Source organism: Choristoneura fumiferana, chromosome 16 (assembly GCF_025370935.1).
Source record: "Choristoneura fumiferana chromosome 16, NRCan_CFum_1, whole genome shotgun sequence".
NCBI classification, from domain to species: domain Eukaryota; kingdom Metazoa; phylum Arthropoda; class Insecta; order Lepidoptera; family Tortricidae; genus Choristoneura; species Choristoneura fumiferana.
This window is the reverse complement of record NC_133487.1, coordinates 1,542,777-1,566,058: the sequence shown is the minus strand read 5'-3', so window position 1 is coordinate 1,566,058 and position 23,282 is coordinate 1,542,777. Positions and strand designations below refer to the sequence as shown.

Genomic DNA, 23,282 nt, shown 5'->3' with positions numbered 1-23,282 from the left:
CACGTGACGCTACTGGTATATGACTGGGCTGCAGTGCTGTTACAGTCCGCGGTACTGTAGCAGTGACTGTTATTGCACAGAAGTACAATAAAAATAGTGCGGGAGACTTAGCGGTGCCTGGGTGATTGACTTTAACATGCATAGAAATTTAGAAATCAAACGTGCCGGGCTATACTTACGTGTAGCTGGAAGCACGTGGGCTGGCGCGACACCACTCATAGATTCGTCGTGAGTATTTTGAGCACGTCATCGCACGGCGGCGCTGTGCTGTCAGCGGCACTCAGATCAGATTCACTATAATTCGTGCAGCTTAACGGAGCTCTTTGTACCTGTGAGTATTTCTGAGCACAGTGATAACTAAGATTGTTTTTTTGGAATTTGTATTTTTTATTCAATTCCAAATTTTTACTTTTACGGTCATCCGTAAAACCTAATTGAAAATACTAACTGAATATAGATGCACAAATCCAGAAAAATAAGACCAGCACTGGGAATCGAACCCAGGTCCTCGGTATTCCGTACCGCGTGCTATACCGCTACACCACTGCTGGTCACCACCAGTGACCACCAGTGATGATGACCAGCAGTGGTGTATGTATTAGCACGCGGTACGCGTAATACGAGACCTGGGTTTGATTCCCAGTGCGGGTCTTATTTTTCTGGTTTTTCTGTGCATCTATATTTCAGTTCGTATTTTCAATCACGTGATAGCTGCCGTACGTGCGTGCATGCGTCAAACGCAAAACGCAAAGTTAGTATATGTATGAGCGGATGGGTTTCTCAGAATAAATAAATAAATCTGGGCTCAAAATCTGAGTTTAAGAAAATGTGCTAAATTTGTAATTTACAAGAGCTCTACGGTGAAGGAAACATTGTGAGCTTAACCGTGCACAAATCTGAAAAAAATTAATTATGTGTGTTGAAGTTTCTCAATATGCACTGTGCCTGCGTAGGAATATGGCTCACTCAAGCCTTCTAAGGGCTAAAAAGATGAGAATGATGATAATTGATGATTTATTTATTAACAAGTAATCTTTTCCTTTCAGCCTTCAGCATTCTCTCTCGGCGACCTCTGCCTTCCACCAATGGCGAACGTCCTCAAGGTTTTTCTGGAGAACGGCCACCAAGTCCTTCAAATACGACACGACGACAACCGTCGTGAATGTCGTGAACCAGCCTCAAAGACAAGCTCTGCATCATAGCTGAGGAACACTTCAGTCTTGTTGTTGAACATGTCAAGAGCGTCAGAAGGAACAAGCTGACGCTACTAGATCCTAAGGAATCGTTGGCAAGAGTAAGTAATCCGTTACTAAGAAATTTTGAGCTGGTCACCGTTTTGAATGGGTCCTGATTGTTGAACTTTAAGTTACTATAACAGAGTTTATAGCACTAGACTTGTTTTTTCGGGTTCGCACCAAAAGGGTAAAAACGAAAACCTATTTACTAAGACTTCGCTCTCCGTCCGTCCGTCCGTCTGTCACCAGGCTGTATCTCATGAACTGTCATAGTTAGACAGTTGAAAATCACAGATTATGTTATAACTATGGCGCTATAACAACAAATCCTATCAAAAAGAATAAAGTATTATTTAAGGGGGGCTTCCATACAGCAAACGTGTTTTTTTCCGTTTTTTGCTAATGTCTAATGAATGTTGTATAGATAGGTACTACGGAGCCCTTCGTGCAGAGTCCAACACGCATTTGGCGGTTTTTTTGTTTACGTTAGTTTTTATAAAAAAATCTAGGCAGTCGGCTTTTTTTATGCTGTGCCTTAGACTTGGTTACATTACACGCTCATTCTAGCGTTATTTCAACCCATCAATCGGGTTTTCTGCATTCACATCGGACTAACGCTGTTTAATCTGAAAACTTTTACTTTTCACTAGTCTGGACCATCAGTCAGTCAGTTTGAGAGGATCACCACAGCAATTCTGTTTAACCATTTCATCATCATATAGATCGCAGCCCGCCCTGCTCCCAAAAATGCGCTGCCTATTCCGAATAGTATTCATGCCTACGTCAGCGGCCGAGCTCGCCCAGAGGACCTGGCGGCACTAGACTACCTCTACATGCAATGCTGCAACGACGTGGCTCAAGAGCGGTTCGCGCCCGAGCTGCAGCCTGATGTCGCGCTGCGGTTGGCTGCGCTGCACATGCACCAGCACGCGCTGGCGACAACGTGTCGCCCGCAAGCTGACCGTTAAGGCTGTGGAGTAAGTTGTTGTTGTTGTTGTTGTAACTCTTTATTGTACATAAAACATATGAAAATTACCAATTAACAAGAGAAAGAATGTACAAAGGCGAACTTATCCCTTAAAGGAATCTTTTCCAGTGTAAGCTTTGAACGATTGAAAGGACAACAGAAACAAAAGTAGACACTACAATGGAAAGATAAAGGATCAAAAAATTTAAATCAACCTAACATCAGAAGAATAAATGCAAATACCTACACATACTATATACTAATACATATCAATTTATCAATAGACTACCTCTATAACTTCATTGTCCCCGGGTCGCACCTCTGAGTTTTCGAAATTCATGTGCGAATTTACATTTGAAATTTACCACGAGCTTTGCGGTGAGGAAAACATCGTGAGGAACCTGCACACACCGGCGAAGCGATTCAATGGTGCGTGCGAAGTTCCCAATCCGCACTGGGCCCGCGTGGAACTATGGCCCAGCCTCTTGTTCTGAGAAGAGGCCTGTGCCAGCAGTACGTATATAGGCTGGGTGATGAAACTTCATGTAAATAAACATACCTACACGCAACACAAAAAAACCAGGAACACAACATCTATTTCAAAAGGAACTAACTATCAGCAGTTCCCTTAAGCGACTCCGCAGGGTGGAAACCGTCTGCAGTCTCAATATAAGCACTGTACCTAAAGAACATTGCTCGAAGAACGGTTAACGTGGGGATAAAGTGCTCGACCAAGAACAGAACACGAAGCGTTGGTAGGCCTCCCACATGGGCTGACGACATCGTGAGAGTCGCATGTAAACGGTGGATGTGGGTGGCGAATTGTCGTTCATTGTGGTGTACTAAGGGGGTGGCCTTTATTCAGCTGTGGACGTCTTCCGGGTGATGATGATGATGACCTCAAAAGGAAAACGGAACCCTTATAGGATCATTTCTGTTGTCAGTCAAAACCATTTTTCTCGGGAACGTGTGGAGTGGAGGTATCAAACTATCAAATACTCAAGTCTACTACCTTTTAAAGCAGTAAAAATCAAACTTTTAAGTTAACGCAATCAAAAGATACAGTCATTAAAAAAAGTGAACAATAACAGACCAAGATGCGATCTATCAAACGTTGCTTGTGTCGTACCTAATAGTGTTATGGCGTTTATTTCAGGAGAGAATTCGGCCTCGAGCGTTTTGTGCCCAGCGGCTTGCTTGAAAGCATGAAGCGCAAAGAAATCCGACGGCTCATCGCACACTTTCTCAAACTCAACTCGCAAATGACAGGCAGTCAGCGGCAGCTCACACAGCTACAGGTACAGGACTCACAACATATATCTTTAGTTTCTTTAAGTTCGTTGAAGTGGCAGTGGGCAAGCCATATAGAACGGGCGGAAAAGTTCTAGAATAGAGATAGTGGATCGGCAAGCGCAGCGCAGGACATCCACCAACCAAATTTAAAGAACCTGTCTTGTCTATAAATATCATGCACTGCTTTAAAAAAGGTAATTAAAAGGATATTTAATTTAATTTGGATAAGCTGCTTTTCAATGTTTATTGTGATGTTTTTTCCAATCCGCACTGGGCGCGTGGGGACTACGGCCCAATCCCTATCATTTTGAGAGGAGGCCTGTGCCCAGCAGTGGAACGTTATATAGGCTGAGATGATGATGATGACTTGATGATCACAGTTCTTTTTGATATTCCAGGCGAAGTTGCATTACCTAGACATAGTGGCGGGCTTGCCGAGCTACGGAGCGAAGGGCTTCGGCAGCAGCCGGCCGGAGCGCGTGCTGCTGGTGTCGCCGCGCTTCGGACTCAGCCAGATCGTCTCGCGCGCCAACTCAGTGGTAAGCGGTATTTCTATAAGGCTGAGTTTCAACTAGAGATGTTCGAGGATGTGTTGCGACTTGCGAGGAATGTTTCTCATGGACCAATAGAAACGCTTAATTTACCTATCCTCGCTCCGTTCAACTGTTCAACTAGAGCTGTGCGGTGCGAGGACATGTAATGAAGCGATTCTATTGGTGTAATCGCTGGGGGCTTACATTCGACGATGAGTGAGAAATTAGGAGAATGGGAAAGGACTTACGTGTGGTGAACTGGCTTTCGCAGCGTAACGCCGCGAAACGAGATGAACTGGTGGTAGTCCTTTCTCTGAGGACTGAGCTGGATTGACACTGCACTGTCACACTTTCACAAGTTCTAGTACGGCCGTAGGTAGCATATATCGAGCTAAGCGAGCGCAGAGCGGAGCGAATGATATGACCTCTCGCGCAGCTTCGATTACTGACTAAGTTCGCGGCGCTGGCGCCGCGCTGCGATTCAATGAGTGAGCGAATGATATTCAGAGATAAATGGTTAGTCGTCCCGGTGGCGGGAACAATTGGTTCATGACAAACACATTCCTCGCAACACAATTGTGAGATTGTAGAGCGAAGAAAACCCAGTTTTTAAAGTTAGAATAACTCAAAAGTAATCTATAATTAGAATAACTCAAACGCCTGGATTCATTATTACTAACGTCTGTCTGTGACATCGAGCTCTCAAAACGCATGCACCGATTAAGATGCCGTTTTTTTTTTATGTAAAAGCGAATTTTCTCGCGATGGCTTTTAACATGTTTCATTAAAATTGGTTCACATTTTTTTTAGAGACTTAATCTAATCTCAACTCGAGAGCGACGAGACAACAGATCGCAATATTCCGTATAACCAGCTCTTCTTTATTCTATTTTTTAAACATTTTCAGCCTCAATCAATAGCTTCTCTAGAAGAAGTAGAAGTGTGAGGGTGAAGCGCGAGTCGGCTGGCAGCGCTGACGTGGCCGTGTTCCTGACGCGCGACCGCGTGGTGGCGCTAACTGATGGACGAGCGAGACGCTGCTGAGATGCCGCTCGTCATCGCTGGGTAAGGCTGGTGGAAGGAGCGGGTTGAGCGGAGTATAAAGCTTTTCTCAAAATGACCGTAAAGTTGACATTATTCTTTACATATCAGAAGGTGAAGTGCATAGTTTATGGTCAGCGAAAAAATTAAAAGTTAAAACGATTGCAGGCGCGCTAGCTCGACAATAATGAATTAGCGCGCCTGCAATCAGGCATTTTTTTTTAAAGTTAAAAAGGCCATGGCAATATTGGCACAAGTCGTATACATACAGCCAGTCTAATGGCCGGTATCAGATATTTTGTTGGAACAACGGACTTTTTCTATTGGGTCTGAAATAGCTTGTGGTGTTTTCGTGGAAAATACACCTGCAGTTTATTTTTTAATGAAAAAAAGGCGGGAAAGCATAAGAAAATTATTGGAATAAAATTAAATTTTACAATATATTTTGAGAAAAAGTTTATTCTATTCAGAATTATTCACCATTTTTGAGAAAAGCTTATATTAGTCTCCGGCTGGAATAGCAATTGCTGGCTTGTATTAGTTAAACGGACTCGCAAGCTCGTCCGTTTAATACTCATACTCAGCCAGCAATTGCCTACTTCCAGGCCACGACAATATCTACTATTCTCGAAAATGTCCGTAAAAGTTGACATTATTCTTTACATATCAGAAGGTGAAGTGCATTTTTTTTTTTTTTATTCGACTGGATGGCAAACCAGCAAGTGGGTCTCCTGATGGTAAGAGATCACCACTGCCCATAGACACTCGCACACCAGGGGATTGCAGATGCGTTGCCAACCCTAGAGGCCTAAGATGGATACCTCAAGTGCCAGTAATTTCACCGGCTGTCTTACTCTCCACGCCGAAACACAACAGTGCAAGCACTGCTGCTTCACGGCAGGATTAGCGAGCAAGATGGTGGTAGCAATCCGGGCGGACCTTGCACAAGGTCCTACCACCTGCAAAAGTTGCATAGTTTATGGTCAGCGAAAAATTAAAAAGTTAAAAAGATTGCAGGCGCGCTAGCTCGACAATAATGAATTAGCGCGCCTGCAATCAGTCACAATTTTTTTTTAAGTTAAAAAGGCCATGGAAATGTTGGCACAAGTCGTATACAGACAAGTCTAATGGCCGGTATCAGATATTTTGTTGGAACTCCGGACTTTTTTTATTGGGTCTGAAACAGCTTGTGGTGTTTTCGGTGGAAAAATACACCTGCAATTTATTTTAATTAAAAAAGGCGGGAAAGCATAAGAAAAATATTAGAATAGATTAAATGTAATATAATGTAGCCGTGGTGGCCTAGTGGTTTGACCTATCGCCTCTCAAGCAGAGGGTCGTGGGTTCAAACCCCGGCTCGCACCTCTGAGTTTTTCGAAATTCATGTGCGGAATTACATTTGAAATTTACCACGAGCTTTACGGTGAAGGAAAACATCGCGAGGAAACCTGCACAAACCTGCGAAGCAATTCAATGGTGCGTGTGAAGTTCCCAATACGCACTGGGCCCGCGTGGGAACTATGGCCCAAGCCCTCTTGTTCTGAGAGGAGGCCTCTGCCCTGCAGTGGGACGTATATAGGCTGGAATGATGATGATGAATATATTTTGAGAAAAAGTTTATTCTATTTCAGAATTATTCAGCTTTATATTAGTCTCGGCTGGAATAGCAATTGCTGGCTTCGTACTCATACTCATACCCAGCCAGCAGTTGCCACAAAATTGCTTTGCAATTGCAAAGGCCACGACAATAATCTACTATTGATTTCTTAGGATCAGGTGCCATCATATTTTATAGCGGGCGAAATTAATACCGTTCCTCCTCGTCTTCCTAGAGAGCAGTAATTGACACCGTTCTCTAGGAAACCGCGCCATTTTGTTTTAGACAACGTTCTAGTGACGTCATTCACCGCTTGTTACGGTCGCTAGAATGACGGTACCGCTTGTCCTAGGACACCAAAGCTTAACAGCACTGACATAGCGGCGTTCAAGGACTGCGGGAGGTTGGTGGTGGAGGCTGGGGCATGTATTGAGGGTAGCCAGCGCTAGTGCTACCTACCCTGCTGCGGTGGACTGGCGCGCTGCTGCAGGTGCAAAGTCATCATCATCATCCCAGCCTATATACGTCCCACTGCTGGGCACAGGCCTCCTCTCAGAACAAGAGGGCTTGGGCCATAGTTCCCACGCGGGCCCAGTGCGGATTGGGAACTTCACACGCACCATTGAATGGCTTCGCAGGTTTGCGCAGGTTTCCTCACGATGTTTTCCTTCACTGCAAAGCTCGTGGTAAATTTCAAATGCAACTCCGCACATGAATTTCGAAAAAAAGAGGTGCGAGCCGGGGTTTGAACCCACGACTAGGGTTGCCAACCGTACTCTAAACAGAGTTTGTACTCTATATCATATAGGCGTACTCTATAATCTATAACACAAATAGCTAATTACTCTTTTTACACAATGTTTATACTTATAGTGCAGTCATGTAATATTATGCAAACTCATTAATCTTGCAAAAAAAGGCCGTACTCTTTATTTACCTCCTTTGAAATAGATATACTCTATTTCCTCTAATAAAGTTGGCAACCTACCCACGACCCTCTGCTTGAGAGGCGATAGGTCAAACCACTAGGCCACCACGGCTTTTTGTGCAAAGTAGCAGCTGCTTATCCTGGAATTGGCCCGCTGTATGCCAATGGTGAGGGTTGAGAGTGGTGTTGCTGGCGCACGGTCGCGTGGTGGCGCTACTGATAGACGAGCGAGACGACAATCATATCGATAAATGTGCAATAATACACAAAATCCATTTGTATGTACGTCTTAGTTACGTGTTATTGTTAACAACAGTTTCCGATGTAGATAATACCTAACATACAGGTAATCTTACATTGCTTTTATTTCCCAGATACTATCGTCTGGCTACGGGTCAAGAACTCAACGTGGAATTGGAAAGGGAACCAATTACAGAAGACATAGGTAAGTTGGAAAACATGTACTTTCTGTCCTGATCAACGAAATAATCTAATGAATTGGGACGTAAACTGGAGAGTTGATTATTGTTATTACTTACACAATCGTTGTAAAATAAAAATCAAAACGTTTATTCTACAAGTAGGCCACAAAAGTGTCTTTTACATAATATCACTTTTATAGAACTAGCCCTTTCGGAAAGACCAACATTGCCAAGAAAAATATTAATTGCATTTATCTTGGCTGTGAAAACTAACATAATACAATAAACTTAAAATATTATAAATAAAACATCTAATTCTTACTTTTCCCATTTCAGCACCGCCTTATCTATCACAACACAACGTGGTTCCGGTGAAGTGGAGTTACTTACACTACAACGACCCTAACGTCCTTTCGAAAAAGCATTTCGCTATATTCACCATGCCTCCGCCCTACCATTCCACACCAGACCAAACCAAATCCAGTCTGGATACAAACATGAATTCTAGTTTAAACAACAAAAACCATAGTAACAACTCTAGCCCACTCATAGGCTATGATTCCAAACATGGATTACTAGGCCATGATGTACATTTCGAGAAATGCAAAAGAAATGATGACTTCAGACTTTTTGATCCAAACGATGCCTGTTACTTAGATGACGGTATGGGTTTTGACCTTCAAAGCGTTCTATCCATGGAACTCTTAGAGAATGCGAGTAACAACCCACGACTGGTGGAGGCTAAAAACGAAGCAGTGCTAAGAAGAGTCGCCGAAATGCAAAAATTAGTTGAAAATTCCGAGCAATATTTGACTGAAAATTGTGATGTTTATAATGGAGATGCGTTTAGTAATGGAGTATTGAGGGACGAGTTAGTTGGTAAAGAGAGTAGTGTAGATCATTTAGAGAGTGATACAGAGTCGAATAATAGTAGAATGTCGTTGGTGGACGATGCTCCTGGTATTTTAAAACATAGCGATTCTTTATTACTTTTAACAGAGACAATTAACCAAGGGCTCTGTGGATTGAGTATACCTGAGACAGCGAAAGACAATAACAGCAGTAACCTTACGACGAGACAATCGCAAGGTCTCAGCGCAATACTTAATAACTGCGGCTTGACCGACGCACTGCTAGCTTTAAACAATGATCTCTCTCATTCTGAAAGTGATAACGATTCTTTGTATACACCGACAAATAGCCCTATACGTAGACAACATACTAAATCAACAAATAAGGCAATAAGAACTAGTTTTGGTTTGCACAGTCCTGACGCTACACTAGATAATAGGGAGCCTAATTTAAAGAAATACTTAGAGCAACTTAGAGAGAAGAGTAGTAAAGAAGAAGCGAAAGCTGACTTCCCTTACTTCTGTGAAGAACCTATTGTGGATAATGACGCAGAGCTTATAGACTTAACTTTGATACCGCCTCCGCAGACCCCTGACGAGTTAGACTGTGCGACGCAAGTGCCTCAAATATTACCTGTCGTACCACCTTCCTTTGCGGATGAGAAAAAAAACTCCCTAGAGAACCTTAATGAACAGGCCAAACAAGGCGATATAGAAGAATTCATAGCTAATATAACTGTACCACCGCCAACAGTTAGAGTGACGCCTGCAATCGAGCTTACCCCTGAAGAAATTATGTCTTATATCATTCCACCACCTCCCAGTTCCAACTCATCTACTCTAGACAGGGAACAAGTTAGCTACGCCAATCATAGTCAAATATTGGAAGCAAAAAAACAACAGAATAATAAAGACATAAAACCGAATGGTGAAGTAGTGAAAGGTACATTAAGTGTTAGTGAAATAAGAAACATGTTTACTTCTAAATCTTTAAGTGATGCTAGAAACAGTCTACTATTGAAAGAGAAAAGTAAAACTCATGGTCAAACTAAATCAGATTCGCCTAAAGCGAAAAGAAAAAGCGTTACTGAAAAACCAGCTAATGGTAACGCTCATGTCATAGAATACCCCACGGTTGAAAGGAAAGGTATGTTCTCGTGTTGTAGTAAAGACAAAAACAAGAGCGATGACAGCGATGAAGCGGACAAAGTGGAAAGTCAAGTAGAAAAGTCAGATTCAATGCCAGATGTCTGTGAAATTAGGCCACCACCGAGAAGAAAAAACGTTGAAAACGTGAAGCCCCCAGAAAGACCACCAAAAACCGCTCCTCCTCCAGCTCCACGGCCGCGATCAAATTCTTTCACGTGCCCCAACAACGAGCTTACAGCTGTCGAGATACCTAACAATCACTTCAGCACTCTAAATAATAGGAAGCTAAACTATAAAGTAGTATGCGAGATTAACGAACAGTTACAAAATCCACCACAACTACCACCACGATTAGAGCCTAGAGTATTATCGCCACCTCCACCTTTGCTTTTGCCTCCAAAAAAACCGCCGTTGCCTCCCGTGCCGAGCATCGAAGTGCTGCGAATGAAAACATCCCAAAAATTCAACCAATCCGCTATAAGGCAGCCCGAGCAACGTCTCGCAAGCATAGGATCACCACACTTCCAACGTAACCTGAACTCCTATAGAAATCTCGAGAACGAAAGCCGATTGACGGACGAGGAGAGTCAAAACTTGCGTTCAACGCCCAAGTACAGCTCAATGACGCTTCAAAGTCGACACGTGCGTTCAAGTTCAGAAACAAAGAATACAGTTCTAAAAAACAACGAAATGTCCACAGTGTTGTCACTATGTTCACCTCAGATGAATAGGCGGTTCAGTAATCGCCCTGACTTGTTGAACGGGGCTGCGGGGAACGAGAAAGTCTTCAGTCCTCCGACAGATCGGAAGTTCCGTCGAGGCAGTGCCAGTCCGACTCCTAAAGTCCAAAACCATGTACGTTTTAAAGATGATGTGGTGGACGATATTCCCACGCCTCCGTCGCCTCCATTGGTATTCCCGGAGCTTGGAAATGGCGTTGTGGGTACGGAAGCGCTGCTGGTGGCGGCGGAGGCGGCGGCCGCGGGGCTTCTGACGCGACTCCACGCGGCAGCTCAAAGATGCGCACACCAACACGCACACGGTGGAGGGGAGGACATCGATGAGCACAAGTTCCAGGTAATCATAATGAATCTATATCCGAAATAATGTTTTATGTCCTTCTAATTGTAATTTGCTAGGCATCTTATGCACTAGACTGCCACGACCAAGATCAGTGGCCTGAACTAAAGAAATTATATGAACGCCTCGCACTTGGCTGCAACGGCCAAGCCAACTGGCCGCTTCTTTTGTTGATGTGGTCGTTGCGGCGCTAGTCGTGGTCATAACCGTCTAGTGCGCGAAGTGCCTAAGTGACCAACACGTTAACTTTCCACGCAAAGCCTGTCAAGAAAAATCATTATGAGAATTTAACTGTATGTAAGAGCATTTTTTACGGTGTCATGTTGCCTTCTATCTAACTTGCCATTCACCTGAGTTAGCACGCGGAATCAGAATCAACTACGTATTTATACTTCGTAGACAACTTAGTAGAAGGGTATAATCGGATGATGCAGAAGTGACTTTGCTTGCGGAGGTCCATAATTAATTAAAAATATTTACTTTGGTACTCCGTTACCTTACACAAAGTAAAAGATGGTACATTATTGCCATGGACCTCGGCAAAGTACCGCTTGTATCAATCAAAGCTAATTTTCAATGTTGTCTTGCAGCGAGCCCGCAGCGAGTTGACAGCGTGTGCGGTGACGCTGGTGGGCACATCTCGGACGTTGGTGGGCGCGCTGGGCAGCGCCGGCGCAGTGGGGCCGGCGCTGGCTGACTGCCTCACTCCACTGCGGCGGCTGGCTGACTTAGCACAGGTACTCGTCATATCACAAAAATTCGACAGATTCAAATCTTTTTATATGATCTCATTAAGCCTACGGTTCATCAGATATGTGCGAGGAAGCGTTGCGAGGGATATGTTTGTCATGAACCAATAGAAATGATTCATTTACCTATCAACACTCCGCTGAGCTGTTTCCACTAGAGCTGCGCTGAGCGAGGATAGGTAAATGAATCATTTCTATTGGTTCATGACAAACATATTCCTCGCACATCTCTGGTGGTAATGCAGCCTAAATCCTTGTTTATTCCTCCTTCAACGTTAGCTTTTTTTTTCAGGCTCTAGGCAGACACACGTCAGCACCTCTTCAGACCCGAAATCTGGTGCTTCGTGTGCATGACGTCACAGCAGCGTTCAAAGAACTAGCGGGAGCTGAAATGGCGCAGATCATAAGAGATCATAACGCAAAGAAAACGCAAAACATAGGTCAAGAAAACAATTCCACCTTAGAGGGGCAATTGGCACTTAGAGCGGAGTGCCTTGCAAACGTACTGGCCACTTTACTCAGAAGCTTACGGGTATTCTCTCCCTGAGTTCAAAAAAAGAAAAAAGAAAATCTATTCGCCATTGCTTGTGGTCGCGACCATAGACAGTTTTGTCATTAAATGTGGCTCGTAACCGTAGATTTAATTTGTTATCCAGGTTCCAATGTAAAAATATTTTCCATTCGTTAGTTAAGCGTTCTGTTAATAACCATTACTAAAAAGAGACCAAATAAAATTAGGTACGTTGGCATAATTGTAATTAGTGACACTTTGTGTTATTTTAAGTTATAGTTTTGTAAATTTTAACATGCGTTAATGTTTATATTTGTTGATAATATAATTTGTTCGTGTAATTCAATTTAAGTAGGGTTATAATATTTCTTAATAAGGAAATAAGGTACAGTGAAAATATCAAATCATAATAAAATACCCAAACCGCTAAAATATTCACTGTACCTATTAAGGTATACCTATACCCTTTTCTATCGCTCTATGTTTCCGTAGGCAGTGTTACCATGTTAAAGTACTAAGTTTACTTATACATATCTATTTACATGAAAGTGCTGTATATTTCTATAAATAAGGAAGTGTGATCGGATTTAGGGTGCAAAACTACTGTATTATCATATTCATATCTCGTGAATGTCTAAACTAACCATATCTTGTATCGTTTTTAAAACAATATTGAATGGATTTTTGAATGCATTTCTGTACTATCAACAAATTGACGTTCAAATTTCAGGGTTAGGGTAAAAAATGTAAACTTTTCTAAAAATGCTCTTAGCGTAAATTAGCATTGTTTTCTGACAGATGCCGCGCGCTTCCCGCGCTTTTCACATAAAAAGCTATGGTGTTGCCGGATTAAAAATAAAACAGTTGAGTGTTGCCAGGATGATAAGGCACTGCGCGATGTGCTGATATTTAAGTATTGGTGCTATTTTAAAATGTACGTTTTTGTAATGTTTGTTTAAAATTTATTTCTTTACATGACTGATTGAAAAGTGGAGAATGCATGACAAGGCACCAGTGATTTGAACCATATAAAGCGGTTTATTTAATGCAATCGTAAGCAATATTTACATATGCCTGTAAGTACAATTTTTTTGATTTCCTAACTTCGCGGTAACCAAAGACCTTTATCACCTGTTTTTATTAATTATGATATATTTTATTTACTGGAAACTTTATTTTGCTGAAATTTGTTTGCTAGATTTTACTTTCAATTAAAGGACAAACCAAACAAAGAATATTATATAGTTATACAAAAAAATATAGATTTCTTCTCATAATAACCGATGTATTTAAAGACAACTTGGTAGGTAACTGTTTTTAATTAGGTAAAACTAATACTAATGACAAATTATTATTTTCATAATTTTAGATACTTTTCTTATATGTTACCTACAACAGTTTTTATCACAGACATACATTTTATATCTCTTTTACCATAAAAATAAAGAGAATATTCATATTTGTGATAAATACGGATGTACATGGGAGACAACATCAGATTAAATTGAATTAAAAATAGTGCAATCAGTTACTCATTATCAAGTCTTTTAATGGAAAAATGTGTACAACAGTTTTTAACTTCTTAGATATTTCTATTTGTTCTACTACACCATCATTTTTTAATGATTTTCCATTAATTTGTGTATTAATTGCCAGGATATTAAAATGTTTTGATTGGAGGACTTATCATTCAAAAACTATTACATCATTGTTTTTGTTGCAAGTGTGTCTTTTTAAATAAAACCTGCAAAAATTACGTATACACCTATGTAACTATAGACAGACAGAAGTACATACATGAAATGTAGACAAGGTAATATGTATCACAGTATAAAATGAAACCAATTTATTTATTGTTTATAATACAATGCAATGCATTTGATGTAATAAATGATAAATCCAATTATATTTCTTTTATTTACTCTGAATACTTACAAAATAAATTATACAACTACATAACAAAAGTTTGATTCCAATTTTATAGGTTCGAGATTTTGAAATGCGAATTCTCGTAATTTTGTATGTTCCCAGATGGCGTCAAAAACAAAGCAACTACCAATCAATGTATTTAAAATTCTTTATTCAATTAAGAAATTGTGCTTAATAAAGTACATTCGGCAGTCGTTATTACAGTAGACTTGTTCTTTCTAAAGTACACAAGGATTCACGCTAGACTAGCCGACTAATCAGCGCTAAGATGGCCGACTAGTAAGCATTGCCGATCATTGATTTCGGCAAAGTTCGCAGTGTAATTGGAAATATTAGTTTCAGTATATATGCTAGTCATAATCCGTTTGTTTTCATTTAAAAAATCATCGGTTTCTGGAGCGGTTTTTTTTTTCTTGTTTCTATATGATGATGATTTGTTGTAATAAAGTAAAATACTTAAAATATACTTATAACTTGACGTAAATATTGGCTGTTTGTTTTTTGGTTCTCCAATAATTTCCGTACCTATGTTTTACGGATTAGTCGCCGACTATTCGCCGACTGCAAATGTGGCCCAATAATCGGCTTTGTCGACTAGTCAGTGCCTCTCTAGAGATCTACTCAACTTATCTATGTACAGTCGAAGAAACAATCGCATACCAAGGCGACATTTCACTGCAAATGTCGTTCAAATTCAAAATTCAAAATTCAAATGATTTATTCAGTAAACAGGCCGCAATGGGCACTTTTACACGTCATTTTTTAAACTACCAGCGCTTTCGGAAAGACCATCATTGCCAAGAAGAATGCGCCGCAAGAAACTTGGCAGAAAGTCATATTTTTATAATAATATAATTACAAATAAAATACTTAAAAACTATATTATACAATTAAAGAAAAAAAAACATACAAATAATAACGATAATAATAATTTTTGCTCATTTTTGCGTTTGCTCATACATTCCATAAATCCATGAAAATATTAAACCCTGGTTCGTGATTCGGTTTCCTCGAGTGCACAAACCTTTCATCCGAATTTGTCTAGTTGTTGTCAGGTGAAAAGTAACAAACATACGCAAGAAGGCGCACTTACTCTATGTATATACCTGTGTTTTCTGTAGGTACTGTCGAATTATTTGAGGAGGGGCGTCTTACGGCGTTAGACGTAAAACGCCAATTACTTAAAGAAAGACCCAAGTCCTCCTACACGTATACATACAACTCAGCTGGGCAACTGTACTGTCACGCGTGTAGGAGAGTATTTAATAGTTATTTATGTCATCATCATCATCATCATCAGCCCGAAGACGTCCACTGCTGGACAAAGGCCTCCCCCTTAGAACGCCACAATGACAACTCGCCACTTGCATACCGCATCCCGCTACTCTCACGATGTCGTCAGTCCACCTGGTGGGAGGCCTGCCAACGCTTCGTCTTCCGGTTCGTGGACTCGAGGACTTTTCTCCCCCTTTATCTGTTCTTCGAGCGATGTGGCCTGCCCATTGCCACTTCAATTTGCATATTTTTCCAGCTATGTCAGTGACTTTAGTTCTTCGACGAATTTCCGTATTCCGGATTCTATCGCGCAAAGAAACTCCAAGCATAGCTCTCTCCATAGCTCGTTGCGTGACTTTGAGCCTCTCTAAGAGGCCAACAGTCAAGGACCACGTCTCAGCGCCATAAGTCATCACTGGCAACACACACTGGTCGAAGACTCTAGTCTTCAGGCACTGCGGAATATTGGACGAGAAGACATCACGAAGTTTCCCGAACGCTGCCCAGTTATTTATGTGGCTGGTGCATAATGAGAGGCATTAAAGTACGAGTGTGGTTTTATGAAACGAGCCGAAGGCGAGTTTCATAATAAGATCACACGAGTGTTTTAATGCCTAATTATGTATAGCCGCATACATAACTTTATCTACATGCATATCATAAGTTTTCTATAATATGTTCAGATATGGCCTGGACTTTGATTTTGTCTTTGATTTTGACTTTGACTTTGAATTTGACTTGACTTTGACTTTGAATAATAATTATTATCTACATGCATGTCATAAGTTTTCTACAATATGTACAGATATGCATTGTTAAAAAAAGTATTACCGATACTTTAATGTAAACATTAAGATGCACTGTACTTTAATGTGAACATTAAGATGCACCCCAGATACCAGGCTTCTTAATAAAGGCCATTTGATAGTCGTTTCTGAACATATAATAGGGAAGTTATGATATGCATGTAGATAAAAGTAAATTCGGCCTAGCCAGCCATATTAGAGCGCACAATAGGCGTCTTAATTCATAGAGGATAGTTTTGTGGGGTCGCCGTCATCGAAGCCGATGAGGAGGACTATACTGTGTTGGTGTGCAATAAAGAGTTATTGTATTCTACTGTATTGTACTTCTACATGAAATATAAGTGACAATGGAAAGTAGTGGTTTGACCATTGGCTTCTCGCGCAGAGGATGTAAGATCGAACTTGGGCTTGCACAGAGGAGGTGGGCTGTACCGATTTTACGTGCGAAATTACAATCAATTTACGATAAGCTCTTGAATAAAAATGATTGTGAGGAAGCCTGCTAGGATTTGAGACATGAAATTTGGCGCGGATGTTTTATATGCAACTTTAATAAAATATAAAATATTTATTTTTTATATTCTCATGGGAATTTCAATTTAGGGGCTGTTTCACCATCCATTGATTAGTGTTAATTGACGGTTAAATGTGATGCCGTCTCCGTCTATTCGAACAAAACAAATAGAGACGGCATCACACTTAACCGTCAGTTAACACTAATCAATGGATGGTGAAACAGCCCCTTAGAATTGCAATTTAACTGCTGTTTACGTGCGAGACGCCGATGATATAATTTCAACTTAAATAAGACCTGGAGCGAGTTAATCCTCATGGCCAAAGTTACCCTTCAGATCGAAAATACAAACTGAGACATGGATGCACAGAAAAACCACAAAAAGAGACCAGCGCTGGGAATCGAACCCAGGTCCTCAGCAATCCGTGCTGCGTGCTATAACCCCTACATCACCGCTGGACAAGAATCTAGACACGAATTTTTCCTATGCATACATATCTCAGGGTGCTTATTTCTACTACGCTACTTATGCACCCCTTCAGAGCCTAAATAAAGACCTTACAGTCTAACATCTAGTGTAATGATAGGCATCGCGACTGATAACTGGCTAGATGCTTGTCATAAGCCAACGGCCCCGGTCACACGATGCGATCCCTTACAACCGGTTGTACGGCAAAAACATTCGCACCCTCGTACGTCGTACCAGAACACGACGGGGTTCCGTCAGTTTAAAGCCTTGAAAAATCTAGTTAGATAATCCTAAGTAATATTTCGAGGATAGCAACTTCGCAACTTTTACATAGCTTCGTAGGTAAGTGTTATTTAAATAAATGTTAGTTAACTGTCAAGTACTCGCAGTAGAGTAGTTCGTCGAAGAAACTAAAGTCACTGGCATAGCTGGAAAAATATGCAAATTGAAGTGGCAATGGGCAGGCCACATCGCTCGAAGAACAGATAACCGTTCGGGGAGAAGTGTCCTCGAGTGGCGACCACGAACCGGAAGACGAAGTGTTGGCAGGCCTGGTGGACTGACGACATCGTGAGAGTAGCGGGAAACCGGTGGATGCAAGTGGCGAGTTGTCGTTCATTGTGTCGTTCTAAGGGGGAGTTGTCCAGCAGTGGGCGTCTTCCGGCTGATGATGATGATGACTCGCAGTAGTAAGCAGTAGGACAAAAAAGTCTTTATTATACAAAAAGGTAATGCAGACAGGTTACAAACTAAAAAAAATACAAAGCCGACTTATCCCTGAATTCAGGGTTCAGGGATAAGTCGGCTTTGTATTAAGGTAACGGCGCCTATTACCGGGGGTATCGAAATAGACGGCCATCACCGCGGCAATTTAAAATACGCATTTTATAATCAAACCGATAGATTTCTTAAAAAATATATTTTACAAGATAAAAGCTTATTTAGTCGACTCACTGATTTATTAGCGCTAGTGTATGTGAATGAATCAAAGATCTCGCAATTCGTGATTTACCGAAATGGCACCGACGGAAGAGGATTTGCCATACTAACGCGCGACACCACATACAAGCAGACTCGAATCTTATTTAGTGTTTTACAAAATATTTATGGCAATTTTAACTGTTGATTGTAATACCGTGGTATATCACGGTAATAGTTAAAGTGGTAGTTTTGGATCTTCAAGCTTTATTTTTGGTATAAATTATCGTTTATATAATTTGTAACAGTTATTCCAATCTTAATCCATTCACGCTTTTAAAAAACTATTTCCGTGGTATGAAAAGTATTAACAAACTCTTAATTTTTAGCAAAAACTTCAATACTGAATTTGTAGTTTCTATAGAAACCGTTATTTTGCCAAGTTGTTTAAATATTGCGATGAAATTTTTATATTTACTTACCAGTTATGTAATTTTGGTTATATGCCAAGGATGTAATAAGTATATTTGATTTGTAATGCAAACACAACTCTATCCTATAGTTTTTATAGGTCGGAATTAGATTTTACAATACTCCAAATTAAGCCAATTAACGATGGTATGATCGCATAACCCTCGGTAATAGAATGTTTGGGCATCTATTACCGACCCATTCAATTGTCTTTGGGTCGGTAATAGGTTCTTAAAGAAGTCCCTATTACCGAGTGACATTTTATTTTTTCTGTTAAAATAATTCACATTTAGGGTACCGTAAGTGCAGATTATTTTGATAAAGTTGTGACTTTTACTCAGCATGCATACATCAAACTATAACTGGTGGCATAAGCATAATAAAATACAATGGGCTGGATACACTATTCGAATCATACATTAGTTTTTTATTTAAATTTTCTCAAAAAATATTTGGTGTACAATATATTATACAGAACCAAAGCCATTACCTTTTTTTAATCCCTCGGTATTAAGTTCCAAAACATGTGTCGCGTTCCTTTTACCGATGGTAGAAAATTGCCGTTTTTTTTTATACCCTCGGTAATAGAAGCTCAATTCGCGGTAATGGAATCACAGCCTGTCCATTACCACGGTAATAGAAGATTTGGGTATTTTGATTTCAATAATTATTTTATCAAATACTAATAACTAAAACGAGCCCAAAAAGTTAAGACACTGAAAGTTCAATAAACGCTCTTAAATAAAAAAAATATTCTCGTTTGTTAAGGAGCTTTGATACCCTTAATTTTTGGGACTCATTTGAAAACTTCCTTAAGTACCACGGTAATAGGCGCCGTTACCTTAAGTTCTCTTAAGGAACTCTTAAGTTGCAATTTTTGACGCTAACATTTGACTTATAAGGCAAGAAAGAGGTTCGGTTTCGGTTTATAGAATTTTTATTTCTCATTGAAAACAATTTGTCACTTACATGAGAAACTTAATATCTAAGGTAGTATTTTTAGTTCACAGTAGGTATAGTAGAGAAAACAAGTAAGTTACGTATATATACAGTTAAAGTTTTCCGTGATAATATGTGGTGGTGAGGTTATAGTTTTTACTGTGATGTTTTGCACACTTACCTACGTACACCGCTGAACCGATTATTAAAAAATATATAACTAACTAACTAATTTGGCTCAGGGACCCAAAGAGGGTCTTGGCTTCCGAAACGAGAGCATGCCATCTGTTCCGATCGTTCGCAGCCTCTTGCCAGTCGTCGACTTGGAGACGTCGCAGATCCACCTGGACACTGTCCTCCCAGCGGTACCGGGGTAGCCCAACCGGGCGGCGACCAGTCGGTCGTCCCACGTTCGCTCTCTTGGCAGCCCGATCCTCTCCCATTCGTAGTAGGTGGCCGAACCAGCGAAGTCTGTATGATTTTGTTACGCCGATGATGTTGAGTTCAGCCACCAGCTCGTGGATCTCTATGTTTTTATGGATCTTCCGCAAGACCTTCCTTTCCGCAACAAGGAGTTGATATTCCTCTTCTTGTGTTAGTGTCCAGGCCCCACAGCCATACATAAGGACAGGGTCTTACGACAGTTTTATAGATCTATAACTTTGTATTCCTGCTAAGAAGCCTGGACACCAACACCTTGTGGAGGGCTGCACTGCATCGCAGGGTGTTTTGGATGCGGATGTTTATCTCCTCCTCTCTGGTATTAGTTTCGGTTATGGTGCATCCAAGATATCGAAATTTGTCAACTCCCCTGTAATACGGTACCCCCAACATGAAGACGGTTATAAGGTATTAAATATGATTTAAATGTAAATTTTACTTTCACGCCCATAATAACAAACTAACCACTATCCTTATACTCCAGGCAGGATCTTTGTCTACAGTGGCGCCAACTGGTGAGCGTGAAAACGGTAGCTCTCATTGACAAAAGAAAAAATACGCTGATGGACTAATAACCTACATAATAATTATTAGGGAATCTAGCCTACTTATCTATTGAGTTATCGGATCTGTATAGCAAGGCCAAAAGTTGTTCTCTATTGATTTAACTTCCAACACGTAATGCCTAGATTGCCTACAGACCCCTAGCCAACTAGTTTCAATTGCGATCGCTACGGAGGCCTCAAAGCAAAAAGATGTCCACAAATAGAAGCTTGCACAGCACACACAGACAGATGAACTTACATTCCTGCGTTAGACTGGCTTAGGTTAGATGGATCGTATTGAATTACTAATTACATTTACTTAAACGTGGCGTTTTAACCACTGAATCGTTTTAAGTTGTCTTAAGATGCGTTATTTCTTCTTAAAAATGTTCTTCGTCAATTTTCCAAGCTTTGGAACGTAAACGTGTGGAGTGCTCGGCACTTTACTAATAGTTGACATTTTTAATTTTATGTCACTAGCAATGGAGGTGACAGCTGGATGTCATCTATTGGGCATTACCGACGATTTTCACTGAGCCGTCACGTCATGATTGGCCACAACTCGGCAGGAATTAAACCATCAATAATCATCATAACACTTTTCAAAAAGGTTAATCGACGTCACAGGGGATCGAAGAGTGGCAGCTTCCTCGGGCAAAGAATTAGCTTGCTATTCAAAGAAGAAATGCTGCCAGTATCTTTGGAACCTTGCCTAAAGGGGCTTACTTTAAGTAGGTACCTACCTAATTTGTTTTATTTTTAGGTTGTTAATTTTATGTACGTAAATATTTCAACCTCGTAAAGCCATGTCAAATTTTTTTTTTTTTTTTATACGACTGGAAGGCAAACGAGCAAGTGGGTCTCCTGATGGTAAGAGGTCACCACCGCCCATAAACATCTGCAACACCAGGGGTATTGCAAACGCGTTGCCAACCTAGAGGCCTAAGATGGGATACCTCACGTGCCAGTAATTTCACCGGCTGTCTTACTCTCCACGCCGAAACACAACAATGCAAGCACTGCTGCTTCACGGCAGGATTAGCGAGCAAGATGGTGGTAGCAATCCGGGCGGACCTTGCACAAGGTCCTACCACCTGCTAAATTATTACAATTTGAAACTTAGGTAATATCAATCAGTAAAAGTTGACATTTGCTTTGACTTATGTTCTAAATTAAGGACTGTGGGGGCTTATGAGGCTAAGTTTAGGACAGTTTAATGTACAGTCAAGAGTAAAAATATGAACTTATTCAAAGTTTCAACAAAAAGTACCACAGACTCTTATTTCGACGTAATAAGGCCGTAGGTAGTAGTACCACAGACTCTAATTTCGCTGTAAGTAATAAGGCCGTAGTAACATATTTTTGAGTTGTTCGAATATATACTTATTTTTGCACTTGACTGTACCTAACACCTAGTTTTCATTTAATTATTGAAAAGGAATTGATTTAGCAGTATTTTCAGAAAATTCTCTTCAATAACGTGAATATCATTAAACAATATTGCATAAAAATGAATCCCTATTTCCCTTGGTCACGGCAACACGCGTGAACGGCTGGAGCGATTTCGCTAATTCTTTTCTGTTGTGTTGGCTATTGTCAGGAGAAGGTTCTTATAAAAGAAGACTTAGAAAATTAAAAAAAATCATCAACGGGGGCACCAGCTAGTACTTAATAATTAAGTACACCAACTTCAACACACTGTGCCCCCAATGTTTACCAAGGCGAGCATTAATCGAACAGAGTTTTTAAGTTCGCATTAACTACCACAAGTCTCGTTGTTTTGTTTATGCGCTCGGCTGCTTGTCGTTTAAATTTATAGGCCATTCAATGGCAACGTGATGATATTACATGTTAGGTACCTGGGACTTATAAATAGTAATCGATTTGTTGAGCTAGGATTTTTTTGCACTGTAGAGCTAGACTAAGCATTTATGCACAAAACAGATAGGTTACAGAAATCAATCTACATGTCGGCGGCCGATCGTAATATCCGCCAGATCACGAAAATCCTAGGCATATCGTGAACTGGCGCCATTTCGTGATTTGTCTAAAAGTTGGCCAGGCATATCACGATGCGCCTGTGAAACAATACGGCAGATCGATTAGAGCAACGCATTCGTCGATATTCCTAGCTTTATACCGGACACATCGTGATATGCCGAAAAAAATAAAAATTTAGTTACGACATGGTAAGACGAGCGAAGCGAGTTAGTTTGAATTGTGACCACAAACGAGCCGAGCGAGCAAAGCGAGAGTGCCGCGGCAGAGGCCGGCGAAGTGCCAGAACCGATATGGCGGCGTTTCATGATATAATGTCTTAAACTTTCGTGATTTTCACTAATAGTCAAAATACCACACACAGGACTTATCACGCTAACACACACGAGTAATATTTACCTCGACGTTCCGGCAACATTACAGTGGCCGTGGTCACGAGTAGGTATGCCTAGGAATTTCATGATCTGCCTAAACGTCACCAGGCAAATGAGTTGTACACATTGTATGAAACGAAATTTACGCGCCAGAAAATACGCGACTCACAGCTCAAAAATTACGCTCGCCTGGCTCCACCCTTAAGAAACTAGAAGCACTAAGCTGCAGGGCTACTACGAAATTCGA

The 23,282-nt window shown here is 40.8% G+C and overlaps 2 protein-coding genes across 2 annotated transcripts in view; both read left to right on the top strand.

Moving 5' to 3' along the window:
• Positions 1-14,260, top strand: part of LOC141436433 (uncharacterized) — a 290,983-nt gene extending 276,723 nt beyond the window's left edge. The window contains exons 12-14 of the mRNA XM_074099420.1: positions 8,353-11,093; positions 11,687-11,833; positions 12,138-14,260. Coding sequence (XP_073955521.1) covers positions 8,353-11,093; positions 11,687-11,833; positions 12,138-12,392 — 3,143 coding nt within the window. The 3' untranslated portion in view covers positions 12,393-14,260. The remainder of the gene's footprint in view (positions 1-8,352; positions 11,094-11,686; positions 11,834-12,137) is intronic.
• LOC141436495 (FERM and PDZ domain-containing protein 4-like) lies at positions 2,124-4,974 on the top strand. Its single transcript, XM_074099502.1, has 4 exons — positions 2,124-2,212; positions 3,359-3,500; positions 3,894-4,034; positions 4,936-4,974. The coding sequence occupies exons 1-4, from the start codon at positions 2,124-2,126 to the stop codon at positions 4,972-4,974; spliced, it is 411 nt and encodes a 136-aa protein (XP_073955603.1).
• Positions 14,261-23,282: the final 9,022 nt, after the last annotated feature.

Bases quoted from the DNA above. Each gene is read 5' to 3' on its own strand.
- LOC141436495 (XM_074099502.1), top strand. From the start codon at position 2,124: ATGTCGCGCTGCGGTTGGCTGCGCTGCACATGCACCAGCACGCGCTGG. The intron at 2,213-3,358 runs GTAAGTTGTTGT...CGTTTATTTCAG, and splicing joins CTGACCGTTAAGGCTGTGGA to GAGAGAATTCGGCCTCGAGC. The intron at 4,035-4,935 runs GTAAGCGGTATT...AAACATTTTCAG, and splicing joins TCTCGCGCGCCAACTCAGTG to CCTCAATCAATAGCTTCTCT.